The sequence below is a fragment of the Microcaecilia unicolor genome, chromosome 3 (genome assembly GCF_901765095.1).
Source record: "Microcaecilia unicolor chromosome 3, aMicUni1.1, whole genome shotgun sequence".
Taxonomy (NCBI): Eukaryota; Metazoa; Chordata; class Amphibia; order Gymnophiona; family Siphonopidae; genus Microcaecilia; species Microcaecilia unicolor.
Window position 1 is genome coordinate 75,010,860 of NC_044033.1, and position 26,601 is coordinate 75,037,460.

Consider the following 26,601-nt stretch of genomic DNA (forward strand, 5'->3'; position numbering starts at 1 on the left):
GGTGAGAATTATTATATAGGATAAGGTACATGTATGGTAGATAATTGAGGGAACTTAGATAGGAAGAGAGGGAGGAAGAGGCAGGTAACGTCCATTACGGTCTTTGGTTATATTGTGTCGCAGGTGTCCAGGTATTTTTTATGTTGGGTCAGTGGGGTATGCTCTTCTGAACAGGACTGTCTTTAGTGCTTTCCGGAAATTTAGGTGGTCTAGCATAGTTTTTACTGTTTTTGACAGTGCGTTCCACAGTTGTGCACTTAAGTAGGAGAAGCTGGATGCATAGGTGGATTTGTATCTGAGTGGGCGATCTGGACAGAATTCTCCCACAAACTGCACAGTCAGAAAAAAAATCTGGGGCCTTTTCCTAGGTTGTAGTTTATGTTTCAACTTTTTATTTAATGTAATTTTCTAGTATGTTACCTCATACAGGACCATATGGGTATAGCACCATCTGCTGGGTGATACTTATCTTAGAAGAGATTTTGGTTTATCATGTCTATCTGTTTGCCTCATCCTACCCAACAGCAGTTTTAGTTCTGGAACTAAGGGGGGGGGGGGGGGGGGGGGAGGGGAAAGCATATTCCCATTCTTCTCTGTTACTTTGTTGAAATATGTATGAAGTAAAGTTTTCAGCATTTTCGGCCTTAAGCAGACAAAAGCTATAGTCAGTGGTTCACTTTGCTCTCCTATATGGAAGGAGAATTAGCTATGCAGGTCACGGACCTACAGTGAAACCTCTTGTGCAGCCACATTCCTCCACAGTACAACTGAGCAAAGAATGCCAGTCTGAGCTGCTGCCACAGCCATTTTCTCTGTCCCTAATAAGTGAGAGTCTTAATGTGAGTGTGAGTACGGAAATCTAGAATCCTGGAATGAGTGGAAGATGGCCTCCTGCTCCCCTGGGAGAGGCTGGAACCAGGTTCCAGCCAGCAGAGACTTAACAGAGAAAGGGAGACTGGAGGCTCAGCCAACTATTGTTTCAGAAAGTCACACTGAAGAGGAGATAGGCACCTCTTGAGAAGGTTATACTGTGTTATGTTGTACTCGGATGAAAGAGATGGTGTGGCTCCGGCGGTTTTCATAAGACTAGCGCTACCTAAGCCCTGAAGCAGTTTTTTTACGAAGGCTTGGAGTGTCCTAAGAAGTGTGTCTGAAGTCTTCTAGCATTAAAGATAAGTGCTTATTTTGCACTAAGTTCCAATATTTTGTGAAGTAACAATTGGATGGAACTATTAAATTTGTCACTACACTTATTTTTTTTGAAATCTGTTAGTGAGCAATGATTAATATGCTTTCTTGGAGGTTATTTTAGAGCCAATGATGAACAGAGGATCAGTTTAAGATCCGTTTCAGCTCTAATAGACTGATATATTGTCTAGGAGCTCTGTGAGGCTCTTTTTTCCTCCAGATTATAATTCCATAATTATATACTGATTTTTTGTATCATTCTAGTGAGAGGAAAATGTAGTATTGTGTTATTATTTACTAACCCAACCAGTGACATATTAAGAAGGGTAAAGGAGTCACTTAAGGCCTAGTCCTAAAGAACACTCACGCAGGGCTGCACAAGGGGTAAAATTAAACTACACTACTACAGGGTCTTAATAGGACTACGGTAGTTTTAGTCATCCATCTCTAACCCATTCTGTATCCTTGAGTGTGGTCAGGGCTGGCTCTGTAGAAGGTGAGGCCCAAGGTGGGAATGTCAATGCCTCCCTGACCTCTTGCTGGTCCACTGGAGGTAAACGACCTTCTGGCAAACTTGTCCATCACTTTTTTGTGAAGGCAATAGGGGCAGCATGGAAGAATAAAGAGCAATAATGGCAAAGCTGGAGAGGCTATCGGCTATTCTGAGACAAGCACTTAACTAACACCAAAGGAAGGCACGAGACTGGACTGGGGAAGAGAAGGAGATTTCCTCTTCTGGTTCATGTGGACTCTCACTCTCTCTCTCACTCTCTTCTTTCTCATGCTAGAGCCAGCTCAGGGCTCCATAGCACCCTGGGTGACTGCTCTGCTCGTCCCGCCCTAAATTTACTGGTAAATACTGAACATGTCACTGGTTTCTAAAGATCTTCTGGGAAGCTCTTCTGGAGTACTGGTCTCACTTAAACTGTTGGCGCTATACCCACATCTGGCCCAATCTGATGTGGGACTAGTAGAAAAAGGTTATCAAGCACATAATGCTCCATTACCACTTCTTGAACATGATATACAGCCAGGAACTGCTGCTTACCTCACCCACTGCCAACAGTTTGTCTTTGTAGCGTTCGATGAGGGGCAATGCAGCAGCCAAATCCTGCAGAAAGAAACAAACAATACCAAAGCAGAAATGAAAGGCCTCCCAGCTGGCCTGGAGCAGCAATGGCAGCACAGTACCTGGCAATAGGAACAGGGGCTCCAACTGGGTATATACAAGGGGACGGAAGGAAGGCATAAAATGGCCCGAATTAGGAGTACCTGTAAAGAAAGCCCTTTGCCACACATTTAATCTAACTTCCTTAGTACTAATAAAACCTTTCAACAGAATAAGGAAGGTAACTAAAGGCTGCTGCTATTCTATTCATTGCCTGTTTTAATGCTTCTTCCTCTGAGGACCTAATTTAAGCTGTGCTTTCCGACTGCTTCTCATACTAACAAGCTCATTTTCGAAAGAGAAGAATGTCCATCTGTCGACATAAATCGGAACATGGACGTCCATCTCCCAGAGACGTCCAAATTGGTATAATTGAAACCCGATTTTGGATGTCTCCAAGTGAAGTCCGTCGCAAGGACGTCCAAATTTCAAGGGGGTGTGTCGAAGGCGTAGTGAAGGCAGGACTTGAGTGTGCCTAACACTTGGACATCTTTGACCCATAATCGAAAAAAGCAAGGACGTCCATGACGAACACTTGGACATTTTCACCTGGACATGTTTTTTTTACGAATAAGGCACAAAAAGGTGCCCGAAATGACCAGATGACCACTAGAGGGAATCGGTGATGACCTCCTGTTACTCCCCCAGTGGTCACTAACCCCCTCCCACCCTCAAAAAACATCTTTAAAAATATTTTGTGCCAGCCTCTATGCTAGCTTCAGATGTCATACTCAGGTCCATGACAGCGCATGAAGGTTCCAGGAGCAGTTTTAGTGGGTACTGCAGTGCACTTCAGACAGTCGGACCCAGGCCCATACCCCACCTACCTGTTACATTTGTGGAGGAAACAGCGAACTCTCCAAAATCCACCACAAATCCACTGTACCCACATATAGGTGCCCCCTTCACCCGTAAGGGCTATGGTAGTGGTGTACAGTTGTGGGTAGTGGGTTTTGGGGGGCTCAGCACACAAGGTAAGGGAGCTATGTTCCTGGGAGCATTTCATGAAGTTCACTGCAGTAACCCCTAGGGTGCCCAGTTGGTGTCCTGGCATGTCAAGGGGACCAGTGCACTAAAAATGCTGGCTCCTCCCATGTCCAAATGGCTTGCATTTGGATGTTTTTGACTTGGACATCTTTGGATTCGAAAATCGCCGAAAATCAAAGATGTTCAAATCCAAGGACGTCCATATCTAAGGATGTCCTTGGATTTGGACGTCTTTGATGGTATTTTCGAAATGAAAGATGGACATCCATCTTTTTTTGAAAATATGGTTTTCCCCGCCCCCAGATTTGGACGTTTTACAAAGACATCCAAATCGCAACTTGGACGTTTCTTTTGAAAATGCCCCTCTAAATGTCAATTATACTGTTTGATGTACTATTACAATCTGGGAATAAAAATAAATAAATACATGCTGCACTGCTAATATAACCCTACAGTCTCACCTCAAGGCTCCACAACTAGGTTTACTATGAAGAACCTGCCGGAGAAGGTGGTGTTTATAGAAGAGTACATTTTTCAAAAGTCTTCCCAACAAGCTCATGATAGGGAAAAAAAAAATTACTGACCAATCAGCAACTGTGCACTGTATAGGTTAAGCACCAGAAAATGCTGCTTGTCTTACTCTAATACACACAAAGCAGATCCTTACTGCGATTGTGCTGCTATCTCTGTAGAAAGGGCTGAATGTATGTTAGGCCTGGACGCTGAGTATATATCACCAATCAAAGCCAAACAATTTACAGTAGACCCCATGCAGCAAAGTGAGGGTCCTTATCAGTGTACCTGAACGTAACTCACCTTGAGGTACTATTGAAAAGGTGTGAGCAAAGTATCCAAATAAATACATTCACATTGCTCAATATTCCCTTTGCATTACAATTACATGGGCCACCAGGCCACAGTTATGGGCCTATATGAAACTATTCCACTGCCTTGTTCCTGTAATTTTGTGCTTGAGCTCTGAAAACTGATTGCTGCAGTCAAGGACTTGCTTAGCTCTGGAGCTCAATCCTTTGGAGAACTTTCCCTCTCTCAATCCCACTCTGCATTCCTGCTCTTCCTTTGATCAGTGAGCCTGCCTGCTGCTCTTTTCACTGCACATCACTTGGCTTGGAAGGATCTGCAATTAACCCCAATAGTGATAGTCAGGAAGTTACTATTATTAACTGCATAGAGTGACCATAGCTCAAAACCAAACTTCAATGAGCAGGATGTTTTGGATGATGGATTGTTTAATCTTTCTATAAACTGTCTTAAATGTATTTTTTGCTAACATTTTTGTATCTCCATAATAGTTTCAGTTAATTATTATTACCGTATTTTTCAGACTATAAGACGCACCGGACCATAAGACGCACCTAGGTTTTAGAGGAGGGAAATAGGAAAAATTTTTTTTTCCTTTTTCCCTCCTCTAAAACCTAGGTGCTCCGGTGCGTCTTGTCCGAGTTCGGGATCGCCCTCCCCTACTCACGTCACGCGATGTTCTCTGGTGGTCTAGTGACGTCGGGGCAGGAAAGAGCCCCCCTCTTTCCTGCCCAGCGCGCTGCTCTCCGTCCTCCTGTATGTTGCCTGACGGTCTCGGCGAGATTCAAAATGGCCGCCAAGACTTCAATTCTCGGCGGCCATTTTGAATCTCGCCGAGACCGTCAGGCAGCATACAGGAGGACGGAGAGCAGCGCGCTGGGCAGGAAAGAGGGGGCTCTTTCCTGCCCCAACGTCACTAGACCACCAGGGAACATCGCGTGACGTGAGTAGGGGAGGGCGATCCCGAACTCGGGGGGAGGGCGATCCCGAAATCGGACCTCGCTACCTTCGGACTATAAGATGCACCCCCCATTTTCCTCCCAAATTTGGGGGGAAAAAAGTGCGTCTTATAGTCCGAAAAATACGGTATATTTTTCCTGGGATCTACCCAGTTTTATTTTGTAATTTTGTTAATCACATAGAAATGGGATTTTGTGGGATAGACATATATATTGTATTGTACTGTATAGCTGTGTGGGTTATTAGAAAACCTCCCAGTGAGAGAAGGAAAGGGACACAGGTGATTTAAGTAGGACAATGGTGGAAAAAGGTTTGAGAAATCAGGTAAAAGGCAAGATGGAGACGGTGGGGGAACTGGTGTTGGGCTGCATATCCAGAATGATATGCTCTTCTGTCCCAAGTGGAAGAATCTCAACTTGTGCAGACAGGTTATGCCAATTTGGTCCTCTTTGCCACAATTTACTGTGTTCATTTACTTTAACTTATTGAAATTGACCTACTGCCTGATCAGCAATATCAAAGCAGTTCACAAAGTGAAAAATAAAGGACAAAATATCTATAACCACAAGAAGCAATCCAAACAGACTGACAAAAAACAAAGAAAAAAAATGAAAAAGAATAGGAAAAAAAAAAAAAAAAAAGAGGACAAAGGTAGATAGGTAGGAGGGCACAAATAGCTCCAAGGAGAGGGGGAATCCATTTGCAACTGGGGCAGCAAGGATTAAACAGAAATAGTCAAGTAAGCCAGGATACACTGTAAGATAATTTAATTAGGGTCTTGGTTATTATTATTATTTATTGCATTTGTACCCCACATTTTCCCACCTATTTGCAGGCTCAATGTGGCTTACAGAGTGTTGTTATGACAAAGTCATGACAGGATATTGGATACAATCAAAAGTAAGCTGAAGATGGATGAGGAATTAGAGAAGATGGTGTTAGATAGGATAGTTTAGGAGGTGATTTGTGTCTTTAAGGGTTCTTTTTGTAGGCTCTATTGAAGCATTCTCCAAATCCTTTAGTTATCTGTTGAAATGACCCCTTGATAATAATTTTGTCAAAGGCTCTTTGTTTTACCTCTAGCGTAGCACTGCGTTGCTCCTCTGGTGGAACACCTTGCACTGGATGAACTCCCAGACATGGCATGACAAAACCAGAGAACCTAAAAACATGGCACAAATATAGAAAGGAAAAGTATAAAGAGAAGAGAAGAGAACTGCCCAGGGATGTGCTGCATCGCAAGCCTGGTCACTACACTAAATGCAAATTCAGCCCTTCTGAGCCAACTGACATAACTGACATCAGAAAGAAATTTGTCACATTTGCAGAATGCTACAGATGGCCAATGTTTTTCCACCTTCCCTTGGATTACCCTATAGTAAGAGCTGTACACAATTATGTCGTTTATTAAAATATTTGATATACCACAGTTTCCAGCAGAAGGGTTAAAGCGGTTTACAATCAATAAAAACAATAATCAACAAATGGAAAAGTATGCCAGCACAATGATAGGAAAGTATACACAAAGAGATAAAAAATAGAGGGGTCCTTTTACAAAGCTGTGGCAAAAGGAGGCCTGCACTGGCGTCGGCGCATGTTTTTGATGTACGCGAGGCCCCCTTTTACCACAGCAGATAAAAGGCAGGGTTTTATTTTTCTTCAGGAAATGGCTGTGCGGCATGTGAAAGGCTTTTTTTTTTTTGGGGGGGGGGGGGGGTGCACTTACCACCATCCATTGAGATGCTGGTAAGGGCTCCCGCGCTAACCCCATGGCAACTGGGCAGCGCACGGCATTGCCTGATTACCGCCGGGTACACACCGGCACTACAAAAATAAAAATATTTTTGTAGCGCCACATATGATGCACACTGGGGGGTGGGAACTACTGCTGGGCTGCTGCGGTAGACCGGTGGTACTTCCCTTTTAGTGAGTGGTAAGCCTGCGTTGGGCTTACCGCCGCTTTGTAAAAGGATCCCAGAGAGCGGAAGAATTTTCCACAATCTCAGGGATGGCAGGACTCTGGTAGGGGGGCCAAAAGCACGTTGGAAAAATGAGTTTTAAGTAAGAACATAAAAATATCCATACTGGGTCAGACAAATGGTCCATCTAGCCCAGTATCCTGTTTCCAACAGTGGCCAATCCAGGTCACAAGTACCTGGCAGAAACACAAATAGTAGCAACATTCTATGCTACCAATCCCAGGGAAAGCAGTGGCTTCCCCATGTCTGTCTCAATAGCAGTCTATGGACCTTTCCTCCAGGAACTTGTTCAAACTCTTTTAAACCCAGGTATGCTAACCACATCCTCCGGGAAGAAGTTCCAGAGCTTAACCATTCGTTGAGTGAAAAAATATTTCCTCCTATTTGGTTTTTGAAAGGTATTAATCTGCAAATGAACCTTTTCCGGAGATGCGAAGGCAGTAGAACAAGAGGACATGAAATGAGATTGAAGGGGGGCAGACTCAAGAAAAATGCCAGCAAGTATTTTTTCACAGAGTAGTGGATGCTTGGAATGCCCTCCCGCGGGAGGAGGTGGAAACGAAAACGGTAATGGAATTCAAACATGCGTGGGATAAACATAAAGGAATCCTGTTCAGAAGGAGCTTAGCTAAGATTGGGTGGCAGAACCGGTGGCGGGAGGTGGAGATGGTGCTGGGCAGACTTATACGGTCTGTGCCAGAGCCGGTGGTGGGAGGTGGGGCTGGTGGTTGGGAGGCGGGGATAGTGCTGGGCAGACTTATACAGTCTGTGCCCTGAAAAGGACAGGTACAAATCAAAGTAAGGTATACACAAAAAGTAGCACATGTGAGTTTATCTTGTTGGGCAGACTGGATGGACCATGCAGGTCTTTTTCTGCCGTCATCTACTATGTTACTATGTTTTAAAAGTATTTCCATGTAACTTCATTGAGTGTCCCATAATTTTTGTATTTTTTGAAAAATTAAAAAATCGATTCACTTCTACTTGTTCTACAACACTCAGGATTTTGCACCTCAATCATATCTCCACTCAGCCGTCTCTTTTCCAAGCTGAAGAGCCCTAACCTCTTTAGCCTTTCTTCATATAAGAGGACATTCATCCCCTTTATCATTTTGGTCGCTCTTCTTTGAACCTTTCTAATTCCGCTATATCTTTTTTGAGATACGGCGACCAAAACTCAATGCAACACTAAAGGTGAGGTCGCACCATGGAGCGATACAGGGGTATTATAGCATTCTTGGGCTTATTTACCATCCCTTTCCTAATAATTCCTAGCATCCTGTTTGCTTTTTTGTCCGCCGCCGTTCACTGAGCAGATTTCAGCATATTGTCTACAACAACACCTAGATCTTTTTCTAAGGTGCTAAATGAATAAATCGGAGGAAGATCGTTCCAGAGCTTAGGGACCACAAAATAAATAACTGACTTATGGGTAGTCTCATAGTGGGCAAATCTAGGAGCAGGTGGGACCAGGCGATTAGCCTCTAGGGAATGGAGAGCTCTGGCAGGAGTATAAGGAATAATAACTGAGGAACGATACAAGGGTAATCCTAAATGGGCTTTATGTATCAGACAGAAGGGCTCATTTTCAAAACAGAAAAACATCCAAAAGTGAAATAAATCTGCATTTGGACTTTTTTCTCACAAAAATGTCCACTGCAGTGCCCCCTAGGATGCCCCACTGCTCTGCTGGGATGCTTGTGTGGCCAGTCTACTAGGAAAGTTTGCTCCTCCTACGTCCCAATGGCCTGATTCTGTGCATTTTTCACTTGGATTTTTATTTTTGGAAAATGGTCCAAAAAGAGACATACTAAGCACAACAACATCTAGGAAATGGTCATTTTCAAAGAAAAAAACAAGACGTTTTTCTGGTTTGAAAATAGTCATTTTCACTACTTGATTTTTGGACGTTTTCAGCAATATCTTAAAACAAGAGCAAAATTTGACCAGTAGCCAGTGAAGACAGATTAAGAGGGTACTTAAATTAAAAGATGCCTGCACTAAATGGACGTCTTTGAGTCTAACCAATTGTGTAAGTGTACCTTTTCTAGTTCCACGATGTCCCCAGTTCTATAAATGGTGCCCAAAGTTAGGTGCACAGTTATAGAATAGGGCAAGTCATACTCGTAATATAATTAACTAAAAAATGGTAGGGGGTTTACGTAGTAAGCCATACATGGAGAGACTTGCTTCCCTAAACATGTATACCCTGGAGGAAAGGAGAAACAGGGGTGATATGACACAGACGTTCAAAGATTTGAAAGGTATTAATTTGCAAACAAACCTTTTCCAGAGACTGGAAGGTGGTAGAACTAGAGGGCATGAATTGAAGTTGAAAGGGGGCAGACTCAGGAATAATATCAGGAAGTAATTTTTCACCGAGAGGATGGTAGATATCTGGAATGCCTTGCCGCAGGAGGTGGAGATGAAAATGGTAACAGAATTCAAAAATGTGTGGGACAAACACAAAAGAATCCTGTTTAGAACGATTGGATCCAAAGAAGATTAGGGGAGATTAGGTAGGAAAGCCAGTGCTGGGCTGACTTGTATAGTCTGTGCCCTGATGGAGGCTGAATTAGATTAGGATGGGTAGAAAGGAGCTTTTCGGTGGCTTTTGACAACAACTTCAGAAATTTAAGAACAAGGCCAGTGCCTGGCAGACTTCTAGTCAATGTCCTAACAATGGCAAGGATAAATCAAGAACAGGTATACATACCATATGTAATGAGTTTATCTTGTTGGGCAGACTGGATGGACCATCCAGGTATTTATCTGTCGACATCTACTATGTTACTATGTAACTAACTTGTATTAAATTGACAAATAGCAACAGCTGGCATTAAAAAGCACTAATTGGCACTAATTTGCTATTGAATGTGCAACAGACTTATGCCTCTATTCTATAAACCAGGTACTTAACTTCTCTCGTATGCAAATGCAAAGGGGGCATTAACATGGAAGGGGCATGGGACTGTCAGCGGTGTTCCGACTATCCTTGCACACACTTTGTAGAATAGTTGTATTTATGTCTAACCCCAAAATTTTACAAATTTTACCCACTCCTACCGTAGCTAAGATAATGTTCAAGCACCTTCTGACCTCATTTGCAACTTTCTTTAAATTAATTCCCTTATTTTCTTACTTGTATCACTCTATCAATATGTTCCATCTTTGCTTACACCCTATGCTGTCTATTAAAATGTTTTATTGTGTATTGTGTTGACATTGTAATGTAGCATTCTATGCCATACTTTGTATTATTGTTTGAATATTTTTACTGCTGTAATTGTCTACTGCTTATGTTTGACTTATTCTTGCTGTACACTGCCTTGAATGAATTCCTTCAAAAAGGCGGTAAATCAATCAATCAATAAATTATTGTTATTAGGACGTCAGGGGACTTTCAGCTTTGCAGCAAGTTAACCCTTGGTCTCTTTCTCACTGAACATCAGTTGCACGAAATACAGTCATACCCTATATACCTTTCTGAAAGCTGTATAATTTTCTCAAATTCTCCTGTGTGCTCAGCAACTGCTACAAGAGCAACAATGTTAGCCTGAAAAAGAGAATAGAACAATTAGCTTGAGTATATGAATCACTATTAATACCTCTGATTTGCATTAGGTGATTATCATGCCACCAAAGGTGAAAGCACTACGTATAGGTGGGGTGTGCCGAGAATCTGCCCTGCTCACAATCTCCTGCTTTCCTGTGCTTGACGGGTGTTGCCCGGAGGTGTTCTGACTCCTAATTCTTAGTGGTCTGAGCCACTCCAGTTTTTACTGTGCACTAAGGTAAAATTATGTATAATCATACCTGATAATTTTCTTTCCATTAATCATAGCTGATCAATCCATAGACTGGTGGGTTGTGTCCATCTACCAGCAGGTGGAGATAGAGAGCAAACTTTTGCCTCCCTATATGTGGTCATGTGCTGCCGGAAACTCCTCAGTATGTCGATATCAAAGCTCCATCCGCAGGACTCAGCACTTAGAGAATTACACCCACGAAGGGACACTCTGCCCAGCTCACCACCGCCGAAACGGGGGAGGGGAATTAACCCAGCTCATCCCCACACAAGTGGGGGAGGGGAATCCGTCCAGCTCATCCCCGCGGAGCGGGGGAGGGACACCACACCCGCCGATGCGGGGGGATCTGGCTTATCCTGCAACCGCAACCGCGGGAGGAGCTGACTGACCCTAACACCGCCGAAGCGGGAGGGGTACAAAGCTGCCCTACAGCCGCACGAAGCGGGAGGGAGTGCCGGCAGAATTTAAATCTCAATCCAGCCCCGTAAAACGGAGGGGAGAGGAATGCAGCAGCTCACTGTAACACAAACTCGTCTTAACTCTTGAAGAATCCAAGTGAAAAAACTTGAACACGAAGTCTTTCTGTAGTAACTGAAGACTAAACTTGAACCTGAAATGCAACCAGAATAAAAACAGTACAGATATCTGGGAGGGGCTATGGATTGATCAGCTATGATTAATGGAAAGAAAATTATCAGGTATGATTATACATAATTTTACCTTCCATATCATCAAGCTGATCAATCCATAGACTGGTGGGATGTACCGAAGCAGTACTCACCCAGGGCGGGACATTGAAATCCCTGACCTCAACACTGAAGCTCCAAACCGGGCCTCCGCCCGTGCAGCCACAGTCAAACGGTATGGAGAATGTATGAGCCGAAGCCCAAGTTGCCGCCTTGCATATCTCTTCCAAGGAGACGGATCCGGCCTCTGCCATCGAGGCCGCCTGAGCTCTCGTGGAGTGAGCCTTCAGCTGGATAGGCGGCACCTTCCCCGCGGCCACATAAGCCGCTGCAATGGCTTCCTTGACCCATCTTGCCACTGTAGGCTTAGCAGCCTGCAGACCCTTACGAGGACCTGCAAACAGGACAAAGAGATGATCCGATTTCCGGAAATCATTGGTCACTTCCAAGTATCTGATGATGACTCGTCTCACATCCAGATATTTAAGAGCAGAGTACTCCTCTGGGTAGTCCTCCCTACGAAAGGAAGGGAGACAGAGCTGCTGATTCACATGGAAGCGAGAAACAATCTTGGGCAGGAAGGAAGGCACTGTGCGAATAGTCACTCCTGCCTCAGTGAACTGCAGAAAAGGCTCTCGACATGAGAGCGCCTGGAGCTCGGAAACTCTTCTGGCTGAAGTGATAGCCACCAAAAAGACTGCTTTCAACGTCAGGTCTTTCAGAGATGCCCTCGACAAGGGTTCAAAAGGCGGCTTCTGCAATGCTCTTAGTACCAGGTTGAGATTCCACGCAGGCACCACTGAGTGCAGAGGAGGGCGCAGGTGATTAACTCCCTTGAGAAAGCGCACCACATCTGGCTGCGAAGCCAGGGAAGCACCCTTCAGGCGGCCCCTGAAGCAAGCCAGAGCCGCTACCTGGACTTTAAGAGAACTGAGCGACAGGCCTTTCTCCAGACCTTCTTGCAGGAATGCCAACACTGAAGAAATTGGAGCAGTGAAGGGAGAAAGTGAGCCTGCTTCACACCACGCTGCAAAGATACGCCAAACCCTGGCGTAAGCAGTAGAAGTAGAGCGCTTCCTCGCTCTCAGCATAGTGGCGATGACCTTGTCTGAGAAGCCCTTCTTCCTCAGACGCTGCCGCTCAATAGCCAGGCCGTAAGACCAAAGGGGGAGGGATCCTCCATCACCACGGGACCCTGATGTAACAGGCCCTGCTCCACTGGCAGTCGCAGAGGATCGTCGACTGAGAGCCTGATCAAGTCCGCATACCAGGGACGCCTGGGCCAATCCGGACCCACCAGGATTACCCTGCCGGGATGCTTTGCCACCCGGTCTAGCACCCTGCCCAACATGGGCCAGGGCGGGAACACATAGAGAAGCTCTTGTGTCGGCCACTGTTGGAGAAGAGCATCTACTCCCAGGGATCGAGGGTCCCGTCCTCTGCTGAAAAAGCGCGGCACTTGGCAATTGGCCGATGACGCCATCAGATCTAGGCTCGGCTGGCCCCAGCGCTTCGTGATGTCCAAGAACGCCTGAGCAGATAGCTGCCACTCTCCGGGCTCCAAGGTATGGCGACTGAGAAAGTCCGCCTTGACATTCATGACTCCGGCAATGTGGGCCGCTGAAAGCTGCTCCAGGTTCGCTTCCGCCCACTGGCAAAGATTCATAGCCTCCTTGGCTAGAGGGGCGCTCTTGGTACCTCCCTGGCGGTTGACATAGGCCACAGCCGTGGCATTGTCCGACAGAACCCGTACAGGCTTCAACACCAGTACCGGGATGAACTCCAAAAGCGCCAACCGAATGGCTCTGAGTTCCAGGAGGTTGATAGACCACTTTGCCTCTGCAGGAGACCAGAGCCCCTGCGCTGTCCTTCCCAAGCAGTGGGCTCCCCAGCCCGACAACGAGGCGTCCGTCGTGACGACAATCCACTCTGGGGTCACCAGAGGCATTCCCGCAGACAACTTGTCTGTCTGCATCCACCAGCTCAGCGCCTTGCGCACTGCTGGGTCCAAGGGAAGGCGCACAGCATAATCCTCCGACATCGGAGTCCAGCGCTGCAGCAAAGAGTGTTGAAGTGGTCTCATATGAGCCCTGGCCCAGGGCACAACTTCCATCGTGGCCGTCATAGAGCCCAACAGCTGCACATAGTCCCAAGCCCGAAGGGGAGAGGCTACTAGGAACTGGTCCACCTGAGCCTGAAGTTTGACAATCCGATTGTCTGGCAGGAACACTCTGCCCACTTGGGAGTCGAATCGAACTCCCAGGTACTCCAGGGACTGAGTCGGGCGCAGCTGGCTCTTCTCCCAGTTGATGATCCATCCCAGGGAGCTCAAAAGAGCAACTACCCGGTCCACAGCTTGGCCGCACTCTGCATAAGAGGGGGCTCGGATCAACCAGTCGTCCAGATAAGGATGGACTTGTACCCCTTCCTTTCGTAGGAAGGCCGCGATGACCACCATTACTTTGGAAAAGGTCCGCGGAGCAGTAGCCAACCCGAAAGGGAGGGCTCTGAACTGGAAGTGTCGTCCCAGGACTGCAAAACGCAGAAAGCGTTGATGAGGAGGCCAGATGGGAATATGCAGGTACGCTTCCTTGATGTCCAAGGATGCCAGGAACTCTCCTGCCTTCACTGCCGCTATAACAGAGCGGAGAGTCTCCATGCGAAAGTGCCGCACTTTCAAGGCCCGATTGACCCCTTTGAGGTCAAGGATAGGCCGGACAGAACCTCCTTTCTTTGGTACCACAAAGTATATGGAGTAACGTCCCTTGCCAAGCTGACTTTCTGGCACCGGAACGACCGTGCCCAGGCGGATCAGATTGTCCAAGGTCTGCTGCACTGCCACAGCTTTGACCGGAGACTTGCAGGGAGAGAGTACAAACCCGTCTTTTAAGGGTCGGCAGAACTCTAGTTTGTAGCCGTCTCTGATGACTTCCAGCACCCACGCGTCTGAAGTTATTGTGGTCCACTCGCCCAGAAACGAGGACAGCCGTCCTCCAATCTGCACTGGGGCGTGGACCAAGACCCCGTCATTGGGTACGAGACCCTGGGGGAGGACCGGAGGGAGCACCTCCGGGACGGCGGTCTCTGCGAAAGGAATGCTGCTTGGGGGAGAAATTCCTCTTGAAGGAAGAGGGGGCAGAGGAACCCGACTTGCCCGGGCGGTACCGACGGGCTTCCTGCAACCGTCCTCTGGAGGGACCGGGACGAGTACTAGCCCGAGCCCTGACCTCTGGTAATTTCTTGCCCTTAGACGTGCCGAGATCGGTCACGATTTTGTCCAGCTCAACCCCAAAGAGCAGCTTGCCTTTAAAAGGCAACCTAGCCAGGCGGGATTTAGAGGCGTGGTCAGCAGACCAATGTTTCAGCCAAAGCCACCGCCGCGCAGAGATTGTCTGAGCCATGCCTTTCGCTGAGGCCCTCAAGACATCATACAGCAAGTCTGCCAAATAGGCTAAGCCCGATTCCAGGGCCGGCCAATCAGCCCTCAAGGAATGATCCGAGAGGGAAGCCCGCTGCACCATAGTCAGGCACGCCCTGGCCACATAGGAGCCGCAAACTGAGGCCTGCAAACTTAAAGCAGCCGCCTCAAAGGACGACCTTAAGGCCGCCTCCAATCTTCTGTCTTGGGCGTCCTTTAGGGCCGTGCCACCTTCCACCGGCAACGCCGTTTTCTTAGTCACCGCAGTGATTAAAGAATCCACGGTAGGCCACAGATAGGCCTCACGTTCACTCACAGCCAAAGGATAGAGGCGGGACATAGCCCTAGCCACTTTAAGGCTCGCTTCTGGGACATCCCATTGAGCCGAAATTAAGGTGTGCATGGCATCATGCACGTGGAAGGTTCTAGGCGGGCGCTTCGTCCCCAGCATAATGGCAGAGCCAACAGGGGCTGAGGGAGAGATGTCCTCCGGAGAGGAAATCTTCAGTGTCCATGGCCTGTAACAACAGGTTGGGCAAATCCTCTGGGCTAAAAAGCCGCGCTGCAGAGGGGTCATCCGCTCCATCCGAGCGGGGATCCGTCTCCTCCAAGGAATCCGCAAAGGACCGTTGGGAGACCTCAGACACGCTGCCCTCATCTACATCGGAGGAGACAAATTCCTCCAAGGCCTGGGAATCAACCCGAGGGCGTTTACCTCTGGGAACCTCAACCTCTTTACCAGACGAGGGAGCAGGGGCAGCGTTGTGCATGAGGAAGGCCTGATGCAGCAGCAAAACAAACTCGGGGGAGAAACCCCCCAGACTGTGCACTTCCGCAGCCTGGGCAACAGCCCTAGACGCACCCTCAACCGGCGCTCGCAATAGCGGGGGAGAGACATGCTGCGCATCCAAAATGGCGTCCGGCGCGAAACTCCGCGAAGGAGCCGCGCGGGAAGAACGGCTCTTAACTTTAGCCGCTTCTGTGCCGTCGCCCAAATTAAGGGCGTTCATGGCATTAATGTCTCCAACCTCAAGGGCGGCCCAAGAAGAAGCCGTCCGAGCCGCGTGGCCGGCCAAGATGGCGGAGGCGAGGAGCGGGGGATGGGCGTTTATGGCGGGAAAAACCGCCACGCCGGAGGAAGGACCGGGACATTCATCGGTCACGAAACTGTCACCCAACAAGGGCGAATCAGGCTTTAAGACCCCCGCATCCCCTCTAGAAGCGCTCAAGCGACCCTTTGCGCCCTCGCCCTCCGACGCCATATGCCACGAGGAGAAGAATCGGCGAACCCCCTGCCCGCTATAAAAAGGTAAAAATTACCTGCTGTCCGCTCCGAGTTGTAACGACCTGGTGTCCCAGTGAGTAGCTGCAATAGACGCTTAAATAAACGTCGAAATAAACGCCTTTAAGGACGTTCAAAATTTTTTTTTTTTTTTTTTAACGGAGCCAGCGGGAGGGGGGAGAAAAGGAGGGACCTGGCACCACCAGGTTTGCACTTGCTCAAAAGAGCCCTCAACCCCAGGCACTCAACAAAACCTAAAAATTAGGCTTGGAGGCCTAGCCAGAGCTGCTGCTGTGTGTGACCACCACCTGCTGAGATAGAGAACATACTGGGGAGTTTCCGGCAGCACATGACCACATATAGGGAGGCAAAAGTTTGCTCTCTATCTCCACCTGCTGGTAGATGGACACAACCCACCAGTCTATGGATTGATCAGCTTGATGATATGGAAAGGGCCAATGCACAAAGTCTTGTAGCAGAGTCTTCACCCTACCGCAAAATTAGTGCCCGAAAAATGCCATGGCATGCTTTAATCAATGAGAATGCAAATTACTGCCTTATTAAAACCATGGCAGTAATCCGCAGGCCCATTGCTAAATGTCAGCCTACCTGTCAGTGCCTGAGCAGTGACTGGCTTGGGTACTGACAGGAAGAGTTGACATAAGGAAATAACAGAAACACATTAATGAAACCACAAGCATCCCCCAACCTGACATATCTTCCCGCCCCCCCAAAGCATATCCTTGGTGTCTAGCGGCACCCATTCCAGCCCAACATACTCGATCCCCCCTCCTCCCAATATTTAAAAAGAACGCCCTGGTGGTCTAGTGGCCTCCTTCCTCCCACCCTCCAACTCCTCCTCCATACATAAATATCCTGGTAGTCTAGTAGTTTCCTCCATCCCCCCAGTGCCCTCCCCAAAGTTCCTGGTAGTCTAGCAGGACCCCCCCCCCCAACCCCAAGCCTAGCCTCTTGACACCAGTACCCCAAAAAACGAGGCAGGACATGGACTTAATTTAGCAATCATTAGGTCTCTAATTCTTTTGCAAATACTGATCAACTCCTAAGTGACATTGATGGGCAGTGCCATAGAATTCATGTAGCAAGCCATTCTAATGCAAACATGGTAAATGATTTCAAATTACAAAGCCAAGTACTGTATCTACATAGTCACCTACATTCTTTGCTGACTTTAACACCTCTTCAATATCCTGAAAATAAACAGACCATAAATTGAAATTAAATCAGAAATGCTGCAATGTTTATGAAAGGTTGGTGAACTGCTGGCCCTACACAAGTGGCTTAATCCCCTTCCCCAATGATATCTGTCTTCTGGCCATAAATGAAATGCATTATAACGGGAATAGCCTTAAATATAAAGTCCTAATTTACAAATCAAGGATTATGTGACTCAACAAAACTATCTTTCCCAAATGATTCAACAGACTTCATTTAGCAATGAGCATCTCACAGATTGCACCCTTTACTAAATCAGGTCTTATATTTAATACAAAAATGAGTGGGTCCTTAGTCTGCTTTGAAAAGAAACGAGGATAGTGCTCATAGATAGTGCTCATACTGATAGTGCTAGGTGCTCACAGTTGATCCTAAACCCAGACCTGAAAAGAAAATATGCTTGTATTAATAGAAAAATGTACTATACCTTTCTTTCATCACCCTGAACAAAATGTTTATTAAGTTGTGCTCGCGAAAAGCACAAAAGACAAGTCAAAATCATTTAATATATCCATAGGAAAAGGCAGAGGACACTTGTTTTAAAGGATCTTGGACAATCTTGAAATCATTTTCTAGGCTTCCATATAAACTGGTACAAAGTTAAATATATATATATGTTACACTTAGCATTCCTGCAGAAAATGGCTCTATGTTGTTAAGTAAAGCAAGCTTGCTATTTAATTAAAACATATATCCTGCATTATATTATAATTCTAAGCAGGTTGCAAATGTGTTTACTATTGTACATGTTAATTTATTCATTGTCTGTGTTATACTTTGTATTTTATGTTCCCCCCCCCCCCAGATTCTATAAATGGTGCTTTAAATTGCACATGCAAATTAAAATTGAATAATGTAACAATTAGTGCCAATAATTGGTTCCTAACAATCAATTATCGGTGCTAATTGGCATTAAGATTTAAGTACCTGGATCAAAAAAGGGAGAGCAGCCATGGGTAGATAAAGGGCGTTCCTGCAACTTATGTGCACTGTTATAGAATAAGGGGGGATCTGCGCTTAATTTAGGCACATGGATTTACACCAGGGGTCAGTTGGTGTAAATGGTCAGTGCCTAAAAGTAGTCACAGGCAACAAGGTTTTATGGCTTCCTGTTGGTTTTATTGCAAAAGCATCCTAGCACATGGTTTATTGTAGTAACTCCTAGGTCTGGTTTTCTGCTATCCATCTTTGATCCTTTGTTGTGTTGATATTTAGTACATAAGTACATAAGCACTGCCAAGCTGGGAAAAGACCAAAGGGCCAATCCAGGCCCCAAGAACCTGGCAAAAACCCAGAATTTAATAACGATCAATGGACTTTTCCTTCAGGAATCTGTCCAGACCCTCTTTAAACTCAGCAAGGCCAGCTGCCGTCACTACCTTCTCCGGCAATGAGTTCCAGAGTCTAACCACACGCTGAGTAAAGAAAAACTTTCTCCAATTTGTTTTAAACCTACCACATTCTAATTTCATCTTGTGTCCCCTAGTTCTATTATTGTTAGAAAGCGTAAACAAATGCTTCACATCTGTCCGCTCTACCTCACTCATTATTTTGTAGACCTCTCAGCACTGGCAAGGAAAAGATACCAGCCTTATGACAAACTGGATTTAGGCTACAGGTTATACAATGCAGCGAGAGAGCCTGATAGAGCAGAAGCATCTATACTTACAGCCTTTGATCATTAAGTGAAGTCCACAGAACATCATTTGGGATGAGGAGTTTATTTGCCAAGATACAAGTCAAATCAGTGATTGACAACAGGCACGAAAATCAATTAATTATAGGAATATAATAATCCAGCTGCAAACAGGTGTTAATTCATTCCTAATCTTTTATAATTTCTTTTACCAATTAAAGGTTTTACAAGGGAAAGCAATTAGGTAATTTGTCAATTCTGCAGGTTACATTGGTTTCCCTTGGAGAGAGAGAATGGCAACCCTTCTCTCTAGCTTAAACCAGGAAATACTCTGATTTTAATAGGTGCCCTCAGGATATGGATAATATGACAGTAGATATACCTGATTGGATCTATGCTAATGTCATGGTTACCACTGATTGCATTGGCTCATGCTAATGAGTAGCTTTTATCTTGCTAACATGGTTTTGTCTTTAGCTCGCTTGACCACAAATCTTAAGCAAGACCATGGCTGACCACAATGTCACTCTGTCCTTTGGACCCCACCCTTGTGCTTCCTGCTGTTCTCTGCAGTGCTCCAACACTGGGAGTTCAAGCAAGAGCCACACAGGCCTGTAAGCTTCTCCCTCATTTTAGAGCCTGAACCAAAGTCTAGGCAGGGGACCAAAGCTCATAGCTGTAGCATTTTTATACACCCCTCAGCCGCCTTTTCTCCAGGCTAAAGAGTCCTAGCCGTCTTAACCTCTCCTCATAAGGTAGTCGTCCCATCCCTTTTATCATTTTCGTCGCCCATCTCTGCACCTTCTCCAATTCCTTTATATCTTTTTTGAGATGAAGAGACCAGAACTGAACGCAATACTCCAAGTGCGGTCGCACCATGGAGCGATATAACGGCATTATAACATCCTCATGCTTGTTTTCCATCCCTTTTCTAATAATACTCAACATTCTGTTCGCCTTCTTAGCCGCTGCAGCACATTGAGTGGAAGATTTCAACGTTCTATCCACGATGACTCCCAGATCCCTTTCTCGGTCCGTAACTCCTAAAGCGGAACCTTGCATGACATAGCCGTAATTCGGATTCCTCCTTCCCACGTGCATCACTTTGCACTTGTCAACGTTGAACTTCATCTGCTATTTGGACGCCCAATCCCCCAGTCTCACGAGGTCCTCTTGTAATCTTTCACACTCCTCCCGCAACGAGACGACCCTGGATAACTTTGTGTCACCCACAATGGTTTTGATCAGTAGTCTTTTGTTAAGGGGGAAGAAGGGGGGAGATGAAAGCCAGACCAGAAAACCAGACCAGTTTCTCTGCTGCAGTCCTTTTGTTAAGGGTCCCCAGAGGGAGGGGGGAGAAGATGAAAGAGGGACTTGAAATTCAAACTATTTTCCCTGCTGTAGTTTCAATAATAAAACTGTATGTTTATATTGGTACCTGATTCAGCACAATTCTACATATTTCAATAATTCTGCTGCATATTTAATTCTGACAATTGAACTGAATTCATGTTACAACAGATCTTGGCACTAAGCGCTAATCTATAAACTCAAAGTTCCTTTGGGCTTTGTCGCATTTGCCGCTATGGAATCAGCAACACGGTTTTGTAAAAGGAGCCCTATAGTGTACACTGCTTAGATGTGTGACAATAGGTGGTCTATAAATTTTAAAAAATAAAATGAAATATTGTGTAGATTAAGAACCGCAATGGTACGTCATTACACTCAGGTCCAGCAAAACAAATAAAGGTCAGGGAATAGAATATTGTACAGAGGGTCTACATAAGATTTATGTCAGCCTTCATCTTTTAGACCTTAACACTATCTAAAAGAGAACACAGCATGCAGCAGTGTTCCAGTGAGCACAAGGCGTTAGTCACTGTATTTCTGATTCTCAAAGCCTGCACTTTGTATTCTGAATATATCTATAACTGTCAGCTCTCATGCAGGGAGTATCATGGAATTGCTACAGACCACTCAAATTAACACAGTATTACAGCCAGAAAGGCTGGTGTTATACATACTGGGTTCCCTATCCCTTCTTCAGCTTTGAGCAGGCATTTGCCCTGTTTGCATCCCCCTAAAGCGGACTCTGAGAAACGGAATCCCTTGGACTAGACTTCTCGTATAAACAGATGGCACCTGTGCATGCTGTCTGGTCTCCACACAATAAGTACTGGCAACCAAAGTGGCTGCCATATTCATTAGAAGAGCAATACCAGAACAAAATGCAGAGATGCCAAGTTACCCAGTTGCAGGCTGAGGATTTTGGGATAGTTCTAGTTTTGAAGGTACATCCCAAAGCAGTGTGGGGTTTGTAGTGCCTGATCCTGCCCATTGAAATCAGTGCTGCAAGTCCCATAATGCCAGGATGGGGTGGTCAGAAATCCAGGATTGTCTCAAAATCTCTAGCCTGCAACTGGGTAACTTGGTTGGTATCTCTGAAACTGTAATGATGCCTCTTAACCCCCCCCCCCCCACACACACACACACACACACACACAAACACAAAAAAAAACAGGTAAAAAAGTACTAGCACAAAAGCCCAAAACACACTCACATGCTGTACCTACCAACAACCATTCAGTAAAAGCAGCTACGTAAAAATAACCCACCCCTTATTACAAAGCTCTGAGATTTTCAGAGCTTTGTAATGGTGGGTTATTTTTACGTAGCTGCTTTTACTGCACGGCCCTGTCTGAGAATCCCGATTTGTGATAAAGACCAATATCCATACCTATACAGCTACAAGCATTTTCACCACCAGTGGATTAATCTTTACAGAGCAAGCTTCAGCAAGATAAGAATCCAGCCGTTCCCAGCAGATATTAGTTAAAAGCTGACCACAGTAACGCCCTGCATTTCTTGTTTGTTTGTTTGCTTATGTCTGCTTGAGGATTATAAATTCCAAGCAGTAGGGATTTTCTATTAGATGGTACAATAACACCCCGATGGTGATAATAATGATAATCTCTAGTAAGAACAGACATCAAGAGCTGGACGAAAGTGCTCTCACATGGTCAAACTCTGGTGCCGACAAATGACAGTGACAGTCCACTAAGCCCCAGGCCTGCTCCATTCCGCCGAGAACCGCTCTCCACCCTGCCACGGGCTTCGGAAAGAGCACTATATACTCCCTCACCACGTCGCGGGTTGTAGCAGCGGAACCAATGTGGCAGCACCGCAGTTTCCTCCCGGCGGAAAAGGACAGAGGGACTGGTTGACGGGGGGGCGTTCCTTCCAGCTCCGGGGCAGCAGCAATTGAACCTTGTTTGGCTCTGAATGGCGGGGAACGGGGAGGCCGCCGCTGCCCAGGGAATGGCGGAGGACTCGGGGCCGGGGATACGGCTGGAGGGTGAAGGGCCTGCAGAAGCGGGGGCCCTGCCACAGGTGTCGGCTCTTTCGGAGCCCGGGACAGAGTCGTCGTCGGGGCAGAGGGATCCGGGGGCCCGGGTGCGCTGCACATCCAAGCGCTCGGTAGAGAAGGTGCTGGAGATGTTCTCCTTCTTCACTCGAACTCTGCTGGAGAATCAGCCGCAGCTGCCCGAGGCCCGCAGGGAGCGAGCACTGAGGGACCTGATCGGGGTGAGCGAGCGCTGTCAACCACCACACTCTGCCTGGAATAGGAAGAGAATGTCAGACAGCTAGCCGTGAAACGTATTAAGTTAGTCCAATACAACGCTATCAGTATTATTTTGTTTACCGTTATTGCTGTGTATTCAAGTGGACCAACATGGTAACTGCAGTAATTAAATTATGAAAGAAAAATATTGAACTGACTAGGGAAAACTGCTGGCTAATCCTTATCAGAACTCATCCCACCACCGGTGTTGTTCAAAGTACTTAAGTAAATGTATAAGCCATATGGGAACAGATTGATGGGAACATTGGACACTAAATTTAATCCGGCACAGCTGAAAAGATGTTCCAACAACTGCACTAGCAGCTCCTTTAAATCAGGCCAAGCTGCAGTATTACTGATGTCTTTTGACTGGGTACAGGTTTTATTGTAGGGAATCTCTGAAACACTACCCTATGGCAAAATAATACTTTATCATCATTATTGTCATTATCAACTGCATTAGAAGTCATGTTGTCTAATTTATCACTTGCATCGTCACCTTCATCTTCTTCTTCATTATCATTGTCATGCTGTCCATTTACAAAGAAGGCTTTCACAAAGTTGGAATTATCAGTTCTAATAATTTTTTGTCTGATGGCAACCTCTCTTTGAATACCTTTGAGAACTGATGCAAGAACTGAAATGTGTGTGAATCCGTTAATCCAGTGGCGTAGCAGGGGGGGCTGCCACCCGGGGCGGGGCGGTTCGCCGTTGCACCCCCCCCCCGGGTGCAGCACGATGACACCCCCCCCCCGACGACCAGCTCCCGCACCCTACCTTTAAAAAGAATATCGGGAGTCGCGCCTGCCCTGCACGTACAAGAAATGTGGACCGTCGGCTCTTCTCTCGCTCTGTCTGTCCCGCCCTTGTGGAAATAGGAAGTTGCGTCAGCGGAGGGCGGGACAGACAGAGCGAGGGAAGAGCCGACGGTCCACATTTCTTGTACGTGCAGGGCAGGCGCGACTCCCGATATTCTTTTTAAAGGTGGGGGGGGGTGTCGATTCGCTGAGGGGGGAAGCTGGCAGGGAGCACCCCCCCAAACTGACACCCGGGGCGGACCGCCCCTCCCGCTCCCCCCTTGCTACGCCACTGCGTTAATCTTAAGGGCAAATAATCAGACTTCTTCTCTAAAGAAGTCTGATTCAATATATTTGTGAGTGACATTGCCGAAGGGTTACAAGGTAAAGTTTGCCTTTTTGCGGATGACACCAAGATTTCCAACAGAGTGGACACCCCGGAGGGTGTGGAAAACATGAAAAAAGATCTGAAGAAGCTAGAAGAATGGTCTAACATTTGGCAATTAAAATTCAATGCGAAGAAATGCAAAGTGATGCACTTAGGGAGTAGAAATCCAAGGGAGACGTATGTGTTAGGCGGGGAGAGTCTGATAGGCACGGACGGGGAGAGGGATCTTGGGGTGATAGTATCTGAGGATCTGAAGGCGACGAAACAGTGCGATAAGGCGGTGGCAGTAGCTAGAAGATTGCTAGGCTGTATAGAGAGAGGAGTGACCAGCAGAAGAAAGGAGGTTTTAATGCCCCTGTATAAGACGTTGGTGAGGCCCCACCTGGAGTATTGTGTTCAGTTTTGGAGGCCGTATCTTGCGAAGGATGTTAAAAAAATAGAAGCGGTGCAAAGAAAAGCTACGATGATGGTATGGGATTTACGTTCCAAGACGTATGAAGAGAGGCTTGCTGACCTGAACATGTACACCCTGTAGGAAAGGAGGAACAGGGGTGATATGATACAGACGTTCAAATATTTGAAAGGTATTAATCCGCAAACGAATCTTTTCCGGAGATGGGAAGGCGGTAGAACGAGAGGACATGAAATGAGATTGAAGGGGGGCAGACTCAGGAAAGATATCAGGAAGTATTTTTTCACGGAGAGGGTGGTGGACGCTTGGAATGCCCTCCCGCGGGAGGTGGTGGAGATGAAAACGGTAACGGAGTTCAAACATGCGTGGGATATGCATAGAGGAATCCTGTGCAGAAGGAATGGATCCTCAGAAGCTTAGCTGAAATTGGGTGGCGGAGCAGTTGGGGGGAAGAGGGGGTGGTGGTTGGGAGGCGAGGATAGGGGAGGGCAGACTTATACGGTCTGTACCAGAGCCGGTTATGGGAGGCGGGACTGGTGGTTGGGAGGCGGGAAATACTGCTGGGCAGACTTATATGGTCTGTGCCCTGAAAAGGACAGGTACAAATTCAAGGTAAGGTATACACATATGAGTTTGTCTTGGGCAGACTGGATGGACCATGCAGGTCTTTTTCTGCCGTCATCTACTATGTTACTATGTAAAGACTCTTATCAATCCAATGGACAGTTACCCTAATGCAAAATGTTCCATGGGATGATCAGCAGTCTGTTGTTGTAGAGACATATGTCTGTTAATGAAGAATTGCTAAAAGCTTCAGCTTCATCTCTTCTTTAAAGTGAAAGTAGTAAAAATTGATGAAATTATTACTTCAGTAAAAGTAACATTATCCTGTACTTCTTTACAAGTAAAAGTAACAAAACCTTTACTTAAGTACAGTAACTAGTTATATTTACTTAGTTATTATACAGCACTGCACACCACTAAGGAGTATAGCCAGATGGTAATAAAGACCGACTTAGCCCTTTCTTGTTGATTTTGTCATGTCTCAAAAAGTCCTGTGTTCTTGAATTGTTTCAAATTTTCCTCTGGGTAGCTTGATCCTAAGGTTAATGATGCTCTGGTCAGATCCTGAAAACTGCAGCTTCATAGAGGTATCATCTTGGTATCATCTGTGGCATATAGTCTTATATATATATGGGTTGATTCTTGTTTTTTATCTGCGCTGTCTCAGTGTAGCATTCTTCTGAATTGAACATTGGAGGAGGAGCTTGAGTAGGATCAGTTTACAGCAAATGTCTTTCTTATGTGAATTACTGTGGGTCATGTAATATATGCTAATACAGATTATGGTTAGCATATTGAACACATTTGTATTCTTCTTTTGCGTTTGTCAGGAACTTTCTTTTTTAACTAATTTTTGCTTTAGATTAGATGGCTGTTAGAAGGCTATTTGGTGGAGCAGGAAATATTTCTTTCAGTGATTCATTTTACAGGATTCTTTTATTATTTTTCCCACTTGTATTAGCTCTATATTGTATGCTATAAGGAATACTATATTTGTGGTTTCTCCTTCCTTAAACTGCAGTGGGATTGCCCAGGGTTGTGAAGAAGCAGTTTTTTTGGAGATACTTTAGAGTTACAGCCTTTTGTTTGAAGAATTTAGTACAGAATCTGAGCTATTCATCCCTTTCTCTTGGGTCAGAGAGTATATGTAGTAGTATTCTGTGGCTTGGCTGTGTAAAATTGACTTTGTTTTGTCAGTTTATGGTGGAAGCTGGACCGATGAAGGTAAGCTCCATCTGCCAATTGTTTTTTTTAAAAAAATATATATATATTTATTTATTTATTGCATTTGTATCCCACATCCCACCTTTTTGCAGGCTCAATGTGGCTTACAATTCAGCATGAGTTGTGGAAATCTGTCTGAGAAAATACATTTAGTATAGCAAAAGGATCTTATGGTAAAGGTGGTAATAATAAAACAAGATAATGTCTTAGCAAGTCTTAGAGTAGGACAGTTCTAGTTTCATAAGGAGGGTTCACATGTATTAATCTGTGTGGTATATTCTTTCGAAGAGGTGGGTCTTCAATAGTTTGCGGAAGGTAATCAGTTCATAGTCCGTTTTTAAGTTGCGTGGCAGTTCATTCCAAAATTGTGTGCTCAGATAGGAAAAGGTTGATGCATGAATTAGTTTGTATTTTAGACCTTTG

At 45.8% G+C, this 26,601-nt stretch overlaps 2 protein-coding genes across 9 annotated transcripts in view; one reads left to right on the forward strand and one right to left on the reverse strand.

The window, feature by feature from the left end:
• Positions 1 to 22,331, reverse strand: part of LOC115465528 (putative deoxyribonuclease TATDN3) — a 37,688-nt gene extending 15,357 nt beyond the window's left edge. For 5 of the 7 annotated variants that reach the window (XM_030196059.1, XM_030196058.1, XM_030196056.1 and 2 more), the window contains exons 1-5: positions 22,188 to 22,331; positions 17,478 to 17,510; positions 10,587 to 10,660; positions 6,203 to 6,287; positions 2,237 to 2,299 (exon numbers count right to left, since the gene is read on the reverse strand). In XM_030196059.1, the coding sequence (XP_030051919.1) occupies positions 2,237 to 2,299; positions 6,203 to 6,287; positions 10,587 to 10,660; positions 17,478 to 17,510; positions 22,188 to 22,250 (318 nt within the window). In that variant the 5' untranslated portion in view covers positions 22,251 to 22,331. Of the gene's footprint in view, positions 1 to 2,236; positions 2,300 to 6,202; positions 6,288 to 10,586; positions 10,661 to 17,477; positions 17,511 to 21,908 lie in introns of all 7 variants that reach the window. The other 2 variants (XM_030196060.1, XM_030196057.1) reach the window with 2 other exon arrangements.
• Positions 22,332 to 22,370: 39 nt separating this feature from the next.
• NSL1 (NSL1 component of MIS12 kinetochore complex) overlaps positions 22,371 to 26,601 on the forward strand; it is a 102,970-nt gene continuing 98,739 nt past the window's right edge. For both annotated transcript variants that reach the window (XM_030196051.1, XM_030196053.1), the window contains exon 1: positions 22,371 to 22,756. In XM_030196051.1, the coding sequence (XP_030051911.1) occupies positions 22,454 to 22,756 (303 nt within the window). In that variant the 5' untranslated portion in view covers positions 22,371 to 22,453. The remainder of the gene's footprint in view (positions 22,757 to 26,601) is intronic.